General features: G+C 42.0%; 1 protein-coding gene across 1 annotated transcript in view; it reads left to right on the forward strand.

Moving 5' to 3' along the window:
* Positions 1–17,860, forward strand: part of AGK (acylglycerol kinase) — an 87,342-nt gene extending 69,482 nt beyond the window's left edge. Inside the window, exons 11-16 of the mRNA XM_043872331.1 lie at positions 1,228–1,285; positions 5,917–6,064; positions 6,511–6,605; positions 12,825–12,895; positions 15,092–15,176; positions 16,469–17,860. Of these exons, the coding sequence (XP_043728266.1) occupies positions 1,228–1,285; positions 5,917–6,064; positions 6,511–6,605; positions 12,825–12,895; positions 15,092–15,176; positions 16,469–16,606 (595 nt within the window). The 3' untranslated portion in view covers positions 16,607–17,860. The remainder of the gene's footprint in view (positions 1–1,227; positions 1,286–5,916; positions 6,065–6,510; positions 6,606–12,824; positions 12,896–15,091; positions 15,177–16,468) is intronic.
* The last annotated feature ends 445 nt before the right edge of the window (positions 17,861–18,305 follow it).

The following is an 18,305-nucleotide window of genomic DNA, read 5'->3' on the forward strand; positions in this document are numbered from 1 at the left end:
ATTACCGAGTTCTATGCCTTTGCTTTGAAATGGCAACCCACTCCAGTGTTCTTGCCTGGAGAATCCCAGGGCCAGGGGAGCCTGGTGGGCTGCCGTCTATGGGGTTGCACAGTCGGACACGACTGAAGCGACTTAGCAGCAGCATGCCTTTGTTTAAAGCTTTTGCTCTGGCAATTACTCTTAAGTGTTTCCCGTACGGTTACTCCTTGTCCTGCCTAGAATGACGTCCTTGCCTCTTTCTTGTGTCTGCATCCAACCCAGGTTTCTAGGTCTCACGCCCTCACTTTGTTCTTGTCATTTGTTGTGCAGGTGTGGCTGCTCCCGTGATTTTAGGCCCGTAATGATTTCTTGTACCTTCTTGACTCTCCTTACCAGTAAATAGTGATCAGTTTATACCATGTCATAGAAATATGTTTATTTGTCATTATCTATTATATTTGGGGGCCTTATCTTCTCAGAAGCCCTCAAAGGCAAGAATTTTGTACTGATTATATTGCTTCTGTTTCCTCCATATACATAGTAAGTGCTAAATGAATGCATGTTGATTCGAATTGAATAGGGAGCGGTTAAGATGGGCTGGGAGGTGAAAGACATTTTAAGAGTGAAGTCTACTTTATGCCACTTTCTGAATCCAACCAGGCATCTTTTTCTCTTCAGTAGCTTTTAGGAATTTAGCAATATGAAGTAGACCCTCTTTACTCCCAGATTTCACATTTGCCATGTTGAAGCTGCATAACATGAGTAATGTGAAATTACGCTGATTTACAGATTTTAATTGTATGTTTGTGTGTTGAGAGAGAACGCAGCGTACAGTATGCAGCCATTTAGCTCACGAGTAATATATCAGCACCCGCGTCTGCATCTCATCGTGGCTTTATCACTCTCCACTCATTCGGAATGTGAACTCAACTGTGTTCCATGGTGGAAAGTACAAATTACAGTGATACCTGTGAATTTAGAGATTCAAGGAGACTCTGATTATACATCTCATAAATTGCAAGGATTTAGCTGCTGTATAACTAATTACGTTGTTTGACGTGGTATTCAAATGCAGATTAAAAACTTAACTGTAATACTTCTTTATGCTAAACCACAATCTCCAAATCTCCAGGGCAGACACTCCTGGTAGAGGTGTAATTCTAATGTATTATCTGTCCTGAATGGTATCTAGCACATTGATAGCTTTTTTTAATACTCTAATCAGATTTTTATCTTGCTCTTTCTCAGGTACTGGTATCTTGGGCCTCTAAAAACCAAAGCAGCCCACTTTTTCAGCACTCTTAAGGTAAATGCAGGCTACAGTATTGAAATTTGACCTCTGGTATTTTGTTATTCCTTTGTGATGTGTGTATTTGGAATTTTTAAAAGTTTCTTGCTATAGATGTATATGGCATGCTCCTAAAATGGGGCCTGTTTACTTACACACAAATGCAGACGGCATTCTTGTTTTGATACTTCTCATCTGCCAACTTATTCTCTATTACCAAGCCCATATTTAATTTCATTTTAGTATTTCACTTCCCTTTGTCCACTCACTCTTACCAAACAAACCTTGAACAGAGTTGACCTGTATCTCATTAATTACTTGCAAGTGTGTCTATATTAGAAATGAATATCTAGAAATGAACTGAAGATTTGTATCTGAATACACCTAATCGTATAGGCTTGTGTATAATATAGTAGGCTTCAAACAATGCTTTGTGTTTCAAACCGAGCTTGACTAGCCAAATATGTGTAGTGGTTGCTGCATTGGACAATACAAGTGTGAGACCGTTGCCATCATAAGGGAAAGTTCTATCAGGCTATGCTGTTGTAGGTTATACGATGAAAAATATTGGTATAGAGAAAAACTCAACAATGTATGTTAAAGAAAATGCTAATAGAAAAGTCATAGTTATCTTGTACTACATACCATGTTGAGCTTTTATGCACATGAAGGTAGTATATTTACAGTTTGAATCTGAAAATTGGCAGATGAAGTTTCAATGTAGTAAAGAGTTTGGTTCTATCTAGTGTTAACATTCAGAGTATCGAATGGGTTTGAAATTAAAGAAGTAATGTATGTCCATTGGAAAACATAGCTCCCTTTACCCAGAGCTATCCAGTTATTCATTAACAAAGCCATTAAAGTACTAGGGGTAACCAATCTATGTGATTACTAAAATGAACTTGGGATGATGGGGAGCAAGGACTTTCTGTGCTTAAGGCAAACTGTGTGAGTAAAATGCATGACTGCTGTTGCTTGGAGGAATAATTTCATTGATGGAGTATTCAGGAAGAAATAGAGTAGCTCCGTATTTAAACTGTAGAATCTGGGACCTATAAACTGTTTCTATCATTTCTACAGCGAACAGTGATTGCATATCTATTGGGTGGCAAGCCCTGCTGTATATTTGGAATACTGAGTCAAATAAGACAGGTATCATGCCCTCAAGAAGTGTTCAGATGCCAGGAGTGAGGGCCTGGTAAATCAGCAGTTTGGCAAATGCTAGGAGAGAAATAGGAAAGAATAAGATGGAAGCAGAGAGGAGGAGCATTTACCTCTGACTGAAGGTCAGTAGAGTCAGCCCAGAGAAGGTTACAGTACTTCAGCCAAATTTTGAAAAATATACAGGACTAGATAAAGGGCATTCCAAGTGTAGGGATCAGGATGTGTGGAGTCACAGAGGTGTGGCATGGTCTTTAATTATGGCCAGCACAGTGGAATGGCTTGCAGGCTTACGGCAGGTTTTGACGTGGGATCTGACCTTTATCATTAAAGCACTAGAGGGTCACTGGATCTTAAGCAGGGGAATGATAGGAGCAGGCTTTCACTTTGGCAAGAAATTGTTTGGCAGCAGAATGGACAAGAGACTGGACATTGGTAGTTACAGGCAAAGGCATCAGATAGAAGATTGTTAACATGATCCAGGTGAGGAGAGGAGAGATGAGGTCTCGACAAGGTGGTAATAGTGAACATTGACCCCAGAGCATTGACTAAAGAGGTACAATCGTCTTTAGTAAGAAGGAGCATGGAGTATTCCCAGATTTCTGGTTTGAGGGGCTAGAGTTTGGTGACTAGCGTTTTCCATGAATGCTGATAATATTAGAGTTGGATCATGTTCATGAAGAAATGTGAAATTCTCAGTTTGGCACATATCGAGTTTAACATTACCAGTGGTACAGACCAGTGAAGTCATACAATTATGACTTAGATATCTGGGCTGAAGAAATAGATTTAAATGTTGTAAGTGTATGAGTGGCATTGAGCTATGGGTTTGTTAAAGTTACTGTTGAAAATAGGTCGGCACAAATAACCATCATTTTAAAGAGCCAGAAATGATGCCCAGAAAGTCCAGAGAGAGACTCTGGGAGGAAGTACTGATATAGAAGCCGATGAAAAAGAGAACTTCCAGAAGACAGCGAGATTTTAAGAAGCAGCAGCAAAGAGCAAAAATAAAGAGAGGAAAGTAAGGATCCATTGAATCTGGCAACCCCTGCAGGTTTGGTAACGTCTTAGGTGGAGGGGCCGAAGCCAAATTGAAGAAAGTTCAGGAATAAACCGGAGGCAGCAGAGCCACTCCTTTAAGAAACTCGACTTTGAAGGAGAGGAGATTAAAAACAGCAGAAAGTACTGAGAAATACGGGTCAGTGGAGCATTCTGTTTTTTTGTTTTTTTTTTTTTAATTAGAGAGCTGTTCATGTGTTTACTCCCTGAAGAAAAAGTAAAAGCGAATGGGAGGAGAAGAGAGAAAGGGCACAAAAGACATGACTGACTCGGCCAAGTCTGTGAGCAAGAGGAGGGGAGTGGATCAGAGCCCTGGACTAGCCTCGGACAGGGGGAGGGACACCTTTTTCCTTGAGACAGGAGAGCAATAAAACAGAGGTCTGGATGAAAGCACATTTATTTATTTATTTTTTTTAATTTTTATTTATTTATTTTTTTGTCATACATTGATATGAATCAGCCATAGATTTACACGTATTCCCCATCCCGATCCCCCCTCCCACCTCCCTCTCCACCCGATTCCTCTGGGTCTTCCCAGTGCACCAGGCCCGAGCATTTGTCTCATGCATCCCACCTGGGCTGGTGATCTGTTTCACCATAAATAGTATACATGCTGTTCTTTTGAAATATCCCACCCTCACATTCTCCCACAGAGTTCAAAAGTCTGTTCTGTATTTCTGTGTCTCTTTTTCCATTTTGCATATAGGGTTATCGTTACCTTCTTTCTAAATTCCATATATATGTGTTAGTATGCTGTAATGTTCTTTATCTTTCTGGCTTACTTCACTCTGTATAAGGGGCTCCAGTTTCATCCATCTCATTAGGACTGATTCAAATGAATTGTTTTTAACGGCTGAGTAATATTCCATGGTGTATATGTACCACAGCTTCCTTATCCATTCATCTGCTGCCATATGACCCAGCAATCCCACTTCTGGGCATACACACTGAGGAAACCAGATCTGAAAGAGACACGTGCACCCCAGTGTTCATCGCAGCACTGTTTATAATAGCCAGGACATGGAAGCAACCTAGAAAGCACATTTATAAAGAGGTGAGGCAGTTCTCCCTGATGTCCTTGTATTCTCTCTGAATGGTAGGAAGCAAGGTGATCTTTTGAAAGCGAGGTGGGTGGGGAATTTGGAAGAAGGATGAAAATAGGAAGGTTTAGAAAGATTATCAAGTGACACAAAAGACCTTAGACCAAGAACTTGTTGTGATGTGGGCATCCTCACTTGGGTGGTTGTTTTCCCTGTGTTGGTACTCAGCAGGAGTGCCTTATCTCCCCCTCTGATAATATTGAGCCATGATGTAGAAGTACAGACACTTAGTGACAGATTGATCCAGAACTGAGGCTTTTCAGGGTACATGTTAGAGAAGGAAGACAATGAGGGCCAAAAGTGATAGAAGGACGATGTAAAATCCCCTGTTCACCTGGTTGGTGCTGAGGACAAATGGAGTGGCCCCGAGCTGGGATTCTCCAAGAACCAGGCATGGTTAGGGTCTTCAGGGGCCCCCAGTTCATAGTCCTCTCTTCCTCCCCTGACTTTGAACCAAGTTATGAAAGCAAAATGCAGAAACAAAGCAGATGAAAATTGACATACCGGCTTTATCAATGTCAGCAGGAGTGAAGGACACAGCGTGGATACATGGTCACAATCTGATTTCCTCACAGTCCAAATTGAATTTCTCCACTTAAAAGACCTCCATCAGGACAGAGACTGCTAAGTGAGCCCACTGCAAGAGGAATCAATGGCTTTCACTTCCAGAGAAAGAAGAGAAGAGGTTGGGTCTTTCTGGACCTGGGAGGAGTAAGAGATGGAGTGAGAGAAGTCAGAATTAATTGTTACTCTTTTGTAATTCACCACTTGGAAACTTGAGAACATGGGAGTAGTTCACCCTGAGGGCCACTGGGCACAAAAATATCAACTGGAAGAATAAGGGAAGTGACTAGCGAGTGGGATACCAGGGCTTTAGACTTCTAAGATGGAGTAGTTCTGGGTACCGATAAGGACTAGGATGTGGAAATGGGTTGCTGTGGTAGGTTGGAGGCAATGTGAGGGGCTGAGAGGCTCGGGTATTATTTTAATAATCCTTGAGGACACTGATGAGACCCAGGATGGTACTGGACTCTGGATGCCAGGAAGAAGACAGATCTGGGGTGTGAGAATGATGGCCTTTGAGAGCAGAAACGAGAAGCCTTGGGCTGGATTTTGAGGCCAAACCAGTGTGGCCTCCGAGTGGAACATGCTTCCCAAAGTGAAGGAAGTCTGTGATGCAACTAGATTTCATCAGTCTCATGTTTGTGTCACCATCTCTAAATGAATGATAAATTTATTATGGTGTGATTCTATGCTCGTTCATATTGAGAAACTCCAAGAGTTTGTAGTTGTGTTGCATGATAAACGTTTTTTTCCCTTCATTGAAAGGAGTGGCCTCAGACTCATCAAGCCTCCATCTCCTACACGGGACCTACAGAGAGATGTCCCAGTGGAGCAGAAGAGACCCCACCCCGGCCCTCTTTGTACAGAAGGATATTACGGAGGCTCGCGTCCTACTGGGCACAACCGCAGGGCGGTGAGCAGCCTGGGGACTGGAGGTTGGAAAGCCCTGGGTACCTCAGGACTGCCTGAGGCAGACCCCACACGAGTGTCCGACCCTCCCGGAGCGGGGAAGCCTGAACTCAGCCCTCGGGTGCGCAGCACAGGCCCAGACCAGCAGCAGCAGCAGCGTCCCGTGAACGGGGACAGCCCATGTCATTCCTGACTCCCAGCGACTCCCTCTTTCTCTCGCCAGCCTTTGTGTTACTGTAGCTGCTTTTGTTGGGATGTCTCAGGCCTAGAGATTCCATTCTGAACCTGGCTCTTTATCCCATGTATCAAAAGTATGAGATATAGAAAATTAAGCCTGGAAGTCCACAGACGGGCTTGGGAGGCCATCTGAGCCGCTGGCAGCTGGCCGTGGGTGGCAGTGCTGAAATGTTGGTGGGAGATAGCTGACCTGTGTTGGTTGCATTCACACAGCCCCGCAAGAGGTAAGCCCAGAGGTCTGGAAGGAAGTGCAGCTGTCCACCCTTGAACTGTCCATCACAACCCGGAACAGTCAGCTTGACCTGGCAGTAAGTGTGCTTTTTTTTTTTTTTAATTAGAAAAGCATTTCGGAAAGTGACAAAGGCTACAGAGGCTGCACACTCTTCTAGTAACTTGGTGTTTTTATTTTTACCCTGTGGGGAGAGAGAGGGGTCAGGAACAAGAGGATGTGGGGTGCCTTTGAGGAATAATAGCATGAGAAGAAACAGCTGAGTGAAGTGCCTAAAAGCTTATGGGGCTCTGGTCAAGTATCTGTCACCAAGCTTTCTGCCTTGAGAGAACTAAGGGCAAAGGGCCTTTAGGAGTGGAGTTAGTCTCCTCCTGTTTGTCATAGAAATCAAAAGTTGCAGAACTTTTGCTTGAGTAAACATCTATTATTTTTGTGACTGTATTAAATATGTAGATTTAGATCTCCAGGGAAGAAAACTATATACACACACACACACACACACACACACACACACACACAAATATCTATTTGCATATTTTGAGTCCAATCTATTGACATGGACTGTCCAATATAGTAGCCACTAGTCACAGGTAGCTGTTTAAATTAATTACAAAATAAAATTTAAAACTCATTTCTCATGCTACATGTCAACTGCCATGTGTGGCTAGTAGCTACCATATTGGAAAGCACAAATATAAAATATTTCCACAGTGCAGGGAGTTTTCCTGGAGAGTGCTGATATAGACAATAACGCTAAAAAATATTCTGAAATAAATCAGAGGTTAGCAAACTGGTCTGCTACCTGTTTTACTACAGCCTGCAAGCCAGGAATTGATTTTAAGTTTTCAAATGGTTAGAATAAAGTCAAAAAAGGAATGGTATTTTGTGATAGGTGAAAAGTTTATGGAACTCAAGTTTCAACATCCATAAGCAAAGTTTCACTGGAACAGAGCTGTGTTCATCCATGTCCGTGTTGTCTGTGGCCACGCTTGGGCGGCAGTGGCAGAGCTGAGTCATTGTGACAGAGACTGAATGGCCCCCAAAGCCTAAAACATTTACTCTCTGCCCATCCACAGTAAAGGTTTACTGACCACTGGTCTAGAGGAAACCTCAGTAGTTTATGTTAATGAAGATGCCATCAGGAAAGTTATTCTTAACCATGGACCAATACTATGTTTAGCTTTTAAGTAAATCATAGTAGTATGTTCACAATTGACCTGGTCAGTCTGAAAATTGGCACATGGAATTGAAGGTATGAATGTAGTATGGTGAGTAAGGGAGAGAAGTGCAATGGGAAGTTTGATTCCAGTATTAATATGCAGAGTGTCGGGTGACTTTCTAAATGTAAAACTAATGCATGTCTTTGTACAACATTTGGATCACATAGCTCTTTTCACCTTCTAAATTGATTCCAGTTGGATTAAAAGGTTAAATGTAAAAAAAAAAAAACAACTATGAAAGTACTGGAGTGAAATCTTAAGTGATTATCAACATAAACTTGGGAGGACAAGACTAAACCTGGCACCTGAGGCAAAAATCACATTGATGCATTTGCATACTTCTAATACAAAAGAAATAAACAAAAATTTTAATGAAAATTGGGGAAAATATTAGGATGTGATAGATGCGGAGTTAATAGCTTTCCTTTATAGTGAAACTGTTAGGATAGTCAATAAGAGATGGGCAAAGGATTCGTATAAACAACAGGCAGAGGACAAAAACAGAAATTCACAAAGGAAGTAAACATGAAAAAAAAAATCACTGGTATTTACTACATGATAAGCACTGTCCTAAGAATTTTACACAGTGTCATCACATGTAATCCTCATAACTATACTATAAGGTGGATATAATGTCTATCTTAATTTCATAGATAAAGAAAAAAATGCTTAATATCAAAGAAATACAAATTAAAATCATAAACATTGAATGGCTGTAAATTAAAAAGCATGCTAGTGTTCAGTGTGGGTGGGGAGATGGGCTGTCAGGTATTACTGGAGGGAAGAGAGCTCGGAACTGCCGTTCTCCATGGCATTGTGGCAGTATGCATGAAGCATCTGAAATACAGGCATGCCACTGGCCCTGTTACGCATATTTCTAAAAATTTACCCATCAAAAATAATCAGATGATATATAAAGACAATCCCTTATTTCTTACATAATGGGATTCTGGAAATGTTGGTGAAAGTGAATGTATTAAGGTTAAAAAATACTCTGTTAAAAAGAAAGATAAGATTTCTAATTATGCATTTCCTTTATACCCGGTCTCTGATGATACGCATTTCCAGTGTTTTGTTCATGTTCTTTAACCTTGTTCTTTGCTCTGATGATTGAATACCAGTGAATGGATTGAGTTCAGCAAGCAGGTGATTGTGGCTCGAGATTAGCTGCATTCAGAATGCTGAAAGCTTTTTATCTTTGTGCCAATTATAAAAGTATATGATCCTGTGCTGCTTATCACTGGCAGCAGCGCATTCATTTTCTTTTATTCCAAAACCTTTTTGTAAAAATAAAAGCGAATGCAATAAAATTTTCAAAGACAAAGAAGCTGCCATGTAATAGCTCAAAATGTTCATTTATCATTTAAAAAAAAAAGTCCATTCAGAGTCTGAAAGAAGCTTTAGGGGTGTGGAATGTTTGAAAATTAGGATCTCTTGTAGAGCTATGTTCACTGTATTTATCATGGCAAAATACATGAAACAAACTAATCAGGCAACTGATTAAATAGATTTTGATGTGTTTAGTTGCTCAGTCATGTCCAACTCTGTGCAACCCCATGGATTGTACCCGCCAGGCTCTTGTGTCCATGGAATTTGAATGCTGGAGTGGGTTACTACTTCCTACTCCAATAGATTTTGGTACATGTATTTAAAATGTTCTCTACCAACATGGAAAGATGTTCGTTGTATATTTAAATGAAAAACCAGGTTAATATGATTTGCATCAAAAGATTTCATATATCTGTTAAAAAGAAATACTCCCACCTCTAATTGAATTTTGTGAATGATAGAGGGTGAAGCTCTAATTTTATCTTTCTTCCATGTAGAAAGCCAGTTGTCCAAGCATCATTTATTGAAATATGCCCCATCCCTCCCCCTCTCTCACTGATCTGCAGTAAACCTGTCATACATCAACAATTTGTATACATGGAGATGTTCCTAAGTCTACTCTGTTGCTTTATTTTTCTATATTTGTACTAGTGTTATGCTTGTCTTAATAATTAGTTTTAGAGTAAGTCCCTCTGTTTTTCTTCTTAAAGGGTTTCTTGGCTATTCTTGGCTGTTTGACTTCAATAAATCTCTTAGAATGTTTAAGTTCTACATAAATATCTGTTATAAAATCGATCAGGATTCCATTGAACCTGTAGATCAATTTGAGGAGAAATGACATTTTCTACAACATTGACTCTTCTGTCATATAAACATGGCATATCTCTTCATTTATTTAGGCTTTTAATGTCTTTCAGTGAAGTTTTATAGTTTTCTTTAACATTTTGTCTTGCTGAGTAGATTCCTGGCTATCTTAATTTTTGACGTTGTTGTAAATAGTGTCTTTTAAAATGTCATTTTTTAACTGATTTAGTAGATGGTCATTAATTGATTTTTTTATATTGATGCTGTACCAGCAAACTACAATTCTTATCATGTTTATGGATTCCTTTAGATTTCAATAGATTCAGTCATACCAACTGCAAATGGTGCAGTTGATATGATTTTTTTTCCTTTCAAATACTTACCCTTATAACCTTTTGCCTTATCACATTGGTTAGGACCTCAGTACTGGGTTGAACAGAAGCGGTATTGGCAGGAGTCCTTGTCTCATTCCTAATTTAGAGAAAAAGGCTTTACTGCTTCATTCTTGAATTTGATGTTGTTTTTTTTTTTTTTAATAGATAGCCTTTATCAGATTAAGGAAGTTCCCTTCCATTCCTATCCTAGTTTGCCAAGAGTTTTTATCATGAGTGGTTATATAATTTTATCAAGTACCTTTTCAGCCACTACTGAGATAAGGCTTTCTCACTGAATCTTGTATTATAATACATTGATTTCCACACTTGCACTCTTTACAAAAGTCAAATCCTAGACTCGTATATATATCCACTTACCCCTTTTGATGTCTAATATACATTTTAGTCTTGGCATGTCCTGAGCTCCTGATCTTCCCTCCCACCCCTTGAAAACTGCCTTATTCTCACTCTTCCTCCAGCGCAGCTGATTGTAATTCCATTCTTTTAGTTGTTCAGGGCAAACATCTTGGATACTCCGTGTCCACACCTGAAACCTCCGAGCAAATCCTAGTGGCTGCACCTTCTGTTAATGAGTATTGCCAGCACGTCACAGTCTCCACTGCCAGCTATTCCAAGCCAGGGTCGTATTTTAGCCCAATTACTACAATAGGTGCCTAAGTGGTCTCCCTGCCCCTTTCCTGCTCCTCTAAACACAGTAGCCAGAGAGAGCCTTTAAAAAAAAGCACATCATATTTCTCTGCTTAAGACCTTCCAGTGGCTTTTTGCTTCACTCAGCCTAATGGCCAGCTTCCCTGTAGGGCGGTCCAGTGTCCATGCTCTCTGGTTTCGCCTCCTCTTATCTCCTTTTCCCACTCTGCTCCAGCCGTGCCGGCTCCATGTTGTCAGACCTGCTCCCACCGAAGGCCCCGGCCCTGCCAGTGTCCTTTGTGTGGACTGCGTGTCCCTAGACCAGTGGTTCTCAAAGTGTGGGCCTTAGATCAGCAGCAGTGGCATCGCTTGGGACCTTTTCACAACGAAGATTCTTGGGACCCACCCCAGATCTATTGAACTCTAAGCTCTGAGAATGGGGCCGAGTCTGAACTTAACAGCCACCTTGGTGACAGTTCTTGAAGACTGCCCCGGGTTTCCACAGCTCCTGCACCTTCTTCAGGTGTCTGCCTAGAGGTCACCTCGTCAATGAGGCATACCTGGGCTCCTCTAAAAATGCCACCAACACCACCTTTTATCTCTTTTATAACGTACTTATAATATTTCTAATATACTCTATACCATTTATGCTAATATACATACTCTCCAGCTTGCTATTTTTATACTGATATACTCTAGCATACTTCTAATATATGTGATCATTTATTACTTTATTATGGTTGTGTTTTGTTCTCCCTTTCGCTTTCTCCGATAGAATGTAGGTTCTTTGTAGGCAGAAATGTTCGTGTTTCTGGTTCATTGAGGGGACCCTAGCACTTAGAAAAGTTCATGGTACAAAGATGACAATAAGTCATTTAGTAAGAGGTAACCTTAGAGCAGAGTTATCCCTCTGTATTTTGTAATTCCTGGTTGAGATGTAAAGTTGTGCTTTGGTTGAGCCCTTTAATCTTGGGCAAAGGCTGACAGCTTGCAGAGGCCTGGGGATGACCCTGCGGCTATGAATTTTGAACCTTTCCAAAAAGAACGAAATTCTATTTGAAGCAGACCCAGAAGGATTGGGATTGATTTATAGAGGGCCAGATTGTATTGCTCGCTACCAACTGGTAGTAAATTTCAGCAGTGGCCAAAGAACCAAGTCTTTTTTTATGCCACTTTCTTGTAGCTTAGTTCTTCTAGAACATTCTGTGGTTGGGAATGCAGCATTTTAAAAACATTTGTTGTTGTTTAGTCACTGAGTCATGTCCCACTCTTTTTGCGACCCCTTGAACTGTAGCCCGCCAGGCTCCTCTGTCCATTGGATTTCCCAGGCAAGAATACTGGAGAGGGTTGCCATTTCCTCCTTCAAGGGATCTTCCCAACCCAGGGCTTGAACCCACAACTCTTGCATTAAAAACATTTCTATTCCATGGCATAAATGGATTGCTGCTCTTCAACTCTGGTCACTCACTAAGTCTGCATGTAGAGAGTTAAAAAATCCAGATACTTCACACCAAGAAGCTGATCAAGCTGGTGTGGTGTGATGCTGACATACAGTGAGGATTGAGAGTTGCTGGGAGAGAGGCTTACCAGGGAGAGGACCCTCAAGACTGTAACAATTGTGATTATCAGCAAGTGACAGAACTTGACCAACCTCTAAACCTGAGTTTTTACCTAGCTTGTGTATGTAGTAAAAAAAAAAAAAAAGCAATGGAGATGAATTTTATGGTATATAAATTATGCTTTAGTAAAGGTCTTAATGTAAAAAGAAAGAAGAAGGACTGAAAATATACTCAGGATTAAGTCATTGAAAGTTAAGTCCCTTCTGTAATACACAGTTCGACCATGACCCTCCGAGGCTAAGAGGGCAACAGGGTCCATAGGCCAAAATTCAGATCATTAACGTTAGTTTTCCTAACCCTTCAGAGCAAAGAAGACTTTATGAACATCTGCATGGAACCCAACACCGTCAGCAAAGGAGACTTCATCACTCTAGGGTAAGTGGACTGGTGTTTGTAGGCAGTGAGGCTTTAAGTGGTTTGTATTCTCAGACTTTACCAATCCGAGTGCGCACAAAGTCCAAAGCAGAGATCTCACTGAAGACTTGCGTGGTTTGGCAACTGTAGCACCCTTTTGTTTTTTGGGTTGGCATGCATAGTGCACGTCTCCTAGTTTGGCCTTCCGCTTGCATTTTGGGAAGATCAGAGTTTGGGAGCTGTCTTGGTCTTTTGACTGAAATGACAGGAGTCAGTGTAGCATGGTATCCTGCCCAGAATTTTGGCCTCAGGGTCAGAACTACTGGATACAAATCTTGACTTTGCCACTCACTGGCCTCATGATCCTTTACTTTCCCTGAATCCTGGAGTGGAATAACATAATTGCCTCTCTCTCTCAGGGTTGTTTTTGAGTCTCATATGAGGGACTGTGTGGGCAAAATCTTTATAAGCATGAAGTACTTCACAGCACTGGTTACCATTCATGTCAGCTCACCTTGCCTTTTCCCAGGGCATTAATGAAAAGGTATTGAGTACCTTGGACATCTTCCAGACTTTTTTCCCTTTTTCCACTACAAAAGACCCTCCCAAGTCCTGTCTGATTTGTTAAGCCATACCTCTGCCAGAGTTTTATTGGTTAAGGATGCTCTCGGCCTTCCGCCAGACTTCAGAGCAACTGAGAAGGCTGTGTGTTACCATGCCAACTGGAGTCTGCTCCATTTTTTCTGAACTCTGTCTCGGAGCTCCCTCTCGCGCCCACGTGAGGATTAGACATTGCTGCTGCGGCGGCCGGGTCTCCATGGCTGCCTCATTCTCTGTGCCAGCACCGCAGCACAATGGCTTCGCTCAGTTTGTGTTGTTCTCGCCCTGGGTACCAGTTCTTCAGATGCTGAATAGCTGCTTCTGCAGCCTTTGGTTTACTTGCTGTAACTATAGTAAAAGGGAGAAAGGGAAAAAGTCTTTCTTCTCCTAGGAAGGGTCCAGAAGCTACACAGTGTCCCACAAGTCCGTGGGACCAGCTATATTCGAATCTCCTTTATAATGCTGACATCCAAAACTGGAAAGAAAAACTGATGATACTGCTTAAATTAGACGAAGTCATTATGGTGCACATGGTTGCTGTCATCATCTGCAGCAGCAGCAATAACATAGTTTCCTTTTGGTCTCTACAGGAAGCGAAATCAAGCGTGTCTGCTTCCTCTGAGTATCTGATTAGAACACTGAAAAGTTGCTTTAGAAAATTGACGATGTTTCATCAAAAGAATTACTATTGTTAATTAATGATAAGTGAAGTGAAAGTCACTCAGTCGTGTCCGACTCTTTGCAACCCCTTGGACTATATAGTCCATGGAATTACTGTACAGTCCATGGAATTCTCCAGGCCAGAATACTGGAGTGGATAGCCTTTCCCTTCTCCAGGGGATCTTCCCAAGCCAGGGTTTGAACCCACATCTCCCGCATTGCAGGTGGATTCTTTATCAGCTGAGCCACCAGGGAAGCCCAAGAATACTGGAGTGGGTAACCTATCCCTTCTCCAGCAATTAGTGATGAAGATGGACTGATTTCCATAGATTAGCTTTTACCCATTTCCCAGTGATTCTGACTAGCTGCAGGGTGTATATACATGGGGGGTGGGGGGTGGGTAGGGGTGTGTGTGTGTGTGTGTGTGTGTGTGTAGAGAGAGGCTAATAGTTTTATTCCAAATTCTAAGTAGACTGTTTATATCAATACGGAGAACCATACAAAAGCTGCTAAGGTTGGTTGTTCATATAAATCCATCTAGTTTAAATCAGAATAAAAAATTTTCTCTTTCAAGTCACAGACTCACAAGAAGTACCAAATATCAAAAGTTTAGTACTTTTTTCTAAAGTATTTCATTTCATTCCAATTTTTAAACTTGGGATTTTTAAATAGCCCAAGAATTAGGTATACATGGAACACTTAAAGATCGGTTGAGAGAAAAATCAGTCTTCATGCACAGTTCTGTTCAGTAAATAAACCTTCTCAATCTGGAATGTATCTCAACACTAAGCAAGAAGTACTGGGGGGAAAATTATTCACAGAACCCCCATGGTTCAAGAGACTGTGAGTCCATGTATTTGATTTTACCCAAAGACACGCAGAACTTCTGCTTTGTTCTGGCAGCCGAGTGCAGTTGCCAGCACTGGTTTCCAAGGTTGCTTTCTTCTGTACCAACAGAAGTAAAAAGGTGAGCGATCCCAAGCTGCATGTCGAGGGCACCGAGTGTCTCCAGGCCAGCCGCTGCACTTTGCTTCTTCCAGAGGTGAGCAGGGGTGAGCTGCCCCACAGCTGGTGGTCTTCTCCTCTGTGGTCTTCCTTTCTGTTTTTTTTCCTCCCTCTTTCCTATTAACAGACCCTTCCTTAGGTACCTCATACATGCTGAGTGCTTTGCCAGGCTCTGGGTTATATTAAGGGAGACCTGAAAAGATGGCAGAAAAGCCCCTTCTGAGTCAAAAGTTTAGAGTTTGGCTCCTGAAGACTTCCAGTGTTGTCAAGCCAAGGTTCTGTAAAGTGATCCTTCAGTCTCCTGAGCTTTTATTTTTCTGAATGTAAATTATGCGAATGGTTACTATAACAACCCACAGAATTCTCCAGTTTGCAAATGTCCATAGTGAATTCTAGCTTCACGTTTTTTAAAAATGATCTGGAAGCGTTTTCAGGATGGCAGTAAATTTTTCTGTACTGGGAAATGCCAAGCTATGTGGAATAACCTATAAGTGGGGGAAAAAAGTTAACTACAGATGTCCTCTGAAGACTTGACTGTTAAACTAAGGTGGTCAAAAAGGACTGTAGGTAAAACAGAAGGTGTCCCCACAGTGGCTGGCACCATAGTTTCAACACAGCAAATGTTGACTTACACGCATGAGTTATGGAAGGGTTTTCTAGAATTTTTAATATTAATGGTGCTATACCTTTGGTATAAAGGTAAGCGAGTCCTAAAGAACAACCATGAAAATAATCAAGGGGCTGTAATGGCTTTCCCAAGAGAACTGGCTGTGTTGCTCACTTTTCATTTGGGCAAGATTAGGGCCGAGAAGGACATACACATCTTAAGTGAATTCCTTAAAGATAGGACAGGACCCTGTCTTTCAATAAGCATTTGAAAATGATAACCTTGTTTCACAAATCCCAAAATACTCTGGGAGGAGGCAGAGGCCACTTAAATCTTTTTCATGGTGGTGAAGTGGAAGTCACTCAATCATGTCCAACTTTGTGCGACCCCATGGACTATTCAGTCCATGAAATTCTCCAGGCCAGAATACTGGAGTGGGAAGCCTTTCCGTTCTCCAGGGGATCTTCCCAACCCAAGGACTGAATCCAGGTCTCCTGCATTGCAGGCAGATTCTTTACCAACCAAGCTATGAGGGAAGCCCCCCTATTTCCATAACCAGCCCTGTGTCTGACACAGGCACAGAAATCTCTTTTTAAAGAACATGAAGCTAAATCCTCAGAGAGGGTGCGGTTTTCCCTAACACCCTGCCCAGATGCTCAGAGTGTGACGAATCCCAGCCAGCTGTGGGCGCGAGCTGTTCTGAGTCTTCTCCCCCTGCACAGGGCACCGGGGGCGCCTTCAGCATCGACAGTGAGGAGTACGAAGCGATGCCCGTGGAGGTGAAGCTGCTCCCCAGGAAACTGCAGTTCTTCTGTGACCCTCGCAGGAGGGAGCAGCTGCTGCAGCGCCCGGCCCAGTGAGCGGGCGGCAGGTGGGCGCCCGAGACTGCACTTTAGCCACCCCGGGACCAAAAGGGAACCGAGGCCTCCCCTGTCCCCCGCAGTGTTGTCAGAGGACCCCAAGGGCCGGTTCACGGCAAGTAGCACCGCCCCCCCCCCAACCCCCCTCTCAGTGCTTCCCAGCTTTGCAGCCAGCTTCCCAGCAAGCGCATGCTCGACTCCGCTGTGATGATGGCCCGGCCCCTCCTGAAGACCGCTTTTCCTAAGACTAGTTCCAGGAAATCCCCACCCGCAGTGGCCGGAGAAGGGCTCCACCTCGACAGCGCCCCCTGGTGGGGAGCAGGATCCTCCTCTGCGCTGGGTCCCGCGGCCGTCCTGGGTCTTCCTGGGAAGCAAGCCACCTGCTTTCCCACCACTCCGCCCGCTCCCAGGCCCTTCCACGGGTGCTGCGACTTGATGAGCTCCAACTCCGCCCAAGCAAAAAGCATAGAGGGAGGTGTGTCCCTCTTCAGCCATGGCTGAAATACTGTCAAATACTCTTTCCCCACCCCTCCACCCTGCAGTCCTGCTTCTGAAATGTCAGTTTGCAAGAGAACCACCTAGGGTGCATGTTGAAAATTGACTTAGTTGGGGCCCATCCCGAATCTAGTAACTCGGTTTGGAGGGCCGAGCCCAGGAATCTGCACGTTTTAAAAGGCGGCCACCCTCCCCAAGTGGTTCTACTAGGAGAGATCCCCCGAACTGAATGGGACGGTCCTGTAAAGCAGTGGTCCACACACATTGTTATTCTGGTCATGTACGTCCTAAAAATATTTTGAAAGATCATGTAACCATTCGCAGTTTTGACAGCCAAAATTTTTCATGGGAAGTTAGTTGCCAAAGTACATACCTTCTAGTGTCATGTAAATATTGATATTTTAAAATAAAACTGTTACATTACTCTTTTGAACATTTTCAGTGTAATTGAGATACATAGCAGTTTGACACTCATCATCCATTTACAAAAATAAGCTAGTAAGTTGTTTAGTCATTGAAAAATGCCGATTTTTCTTATATGTATATTTCCATACCCCTTTCTGCAAAGAATGCTATCATAATGTAATGTTTTTATGCTTGAAATTTTTTTTATTGGAACTATCACCTTGCCAACAAAAAGTATAAATGGAAATAACTTTTTTTTAGTTCAAGTGTCAACTCACGAGAATAAATGTTATAAATTATTGAAATGCAATTGATATAAATTTTTGAAAATTAAAAATTAACATTTTATTAGAATACTCTTTATCCTGAGTTGATTTTATTGAAAAACCCCTTTGTTTTTTCGGTTTAACTCAAGTTTTTGTTGTTATATTTTTATTTTATATAGTAGTATTGTTTCAGGTGTATAGCGAAGTGATTCCGTTATGCATGTATGTGTATTTTTTTTTTTTTTTCAATTCTTTTTCCATTAGGTTATTACAGGGTGTTGAGCAGAGTTCCCAACCAACATTAGGTCCTTGTTGGTTATCTATTTTAAATAGAGCAGTGTGTACATGTTGAGCTCAAACTCCTACTCTATCCTCCCCACCCACCTTGCTGGTGACAGTAAGTATGTTCTCTCACTGTGTGGGTCTGTGTTTTGTATATAAGTAAGTTTGTATTTTAAGTTATTTCATATGATCTTTGTCTTTGACTTATTTCACTTAGTATGATAATCTCCAGGTCCATCCATGTTGCTGCA

Source organism: Cervus elaphus, chromosome 18 (genome assembly GCF_910594005.1).
Source record: "Cervus elaphus chromosome 18, mCerEla1.1, whole genome shotgun sequence".
NCBI lineage: Eukaryota > Metazoa > Chordata > Mammalia > Artiodactyla > Cervidae > Cervus > Cervus elaphus.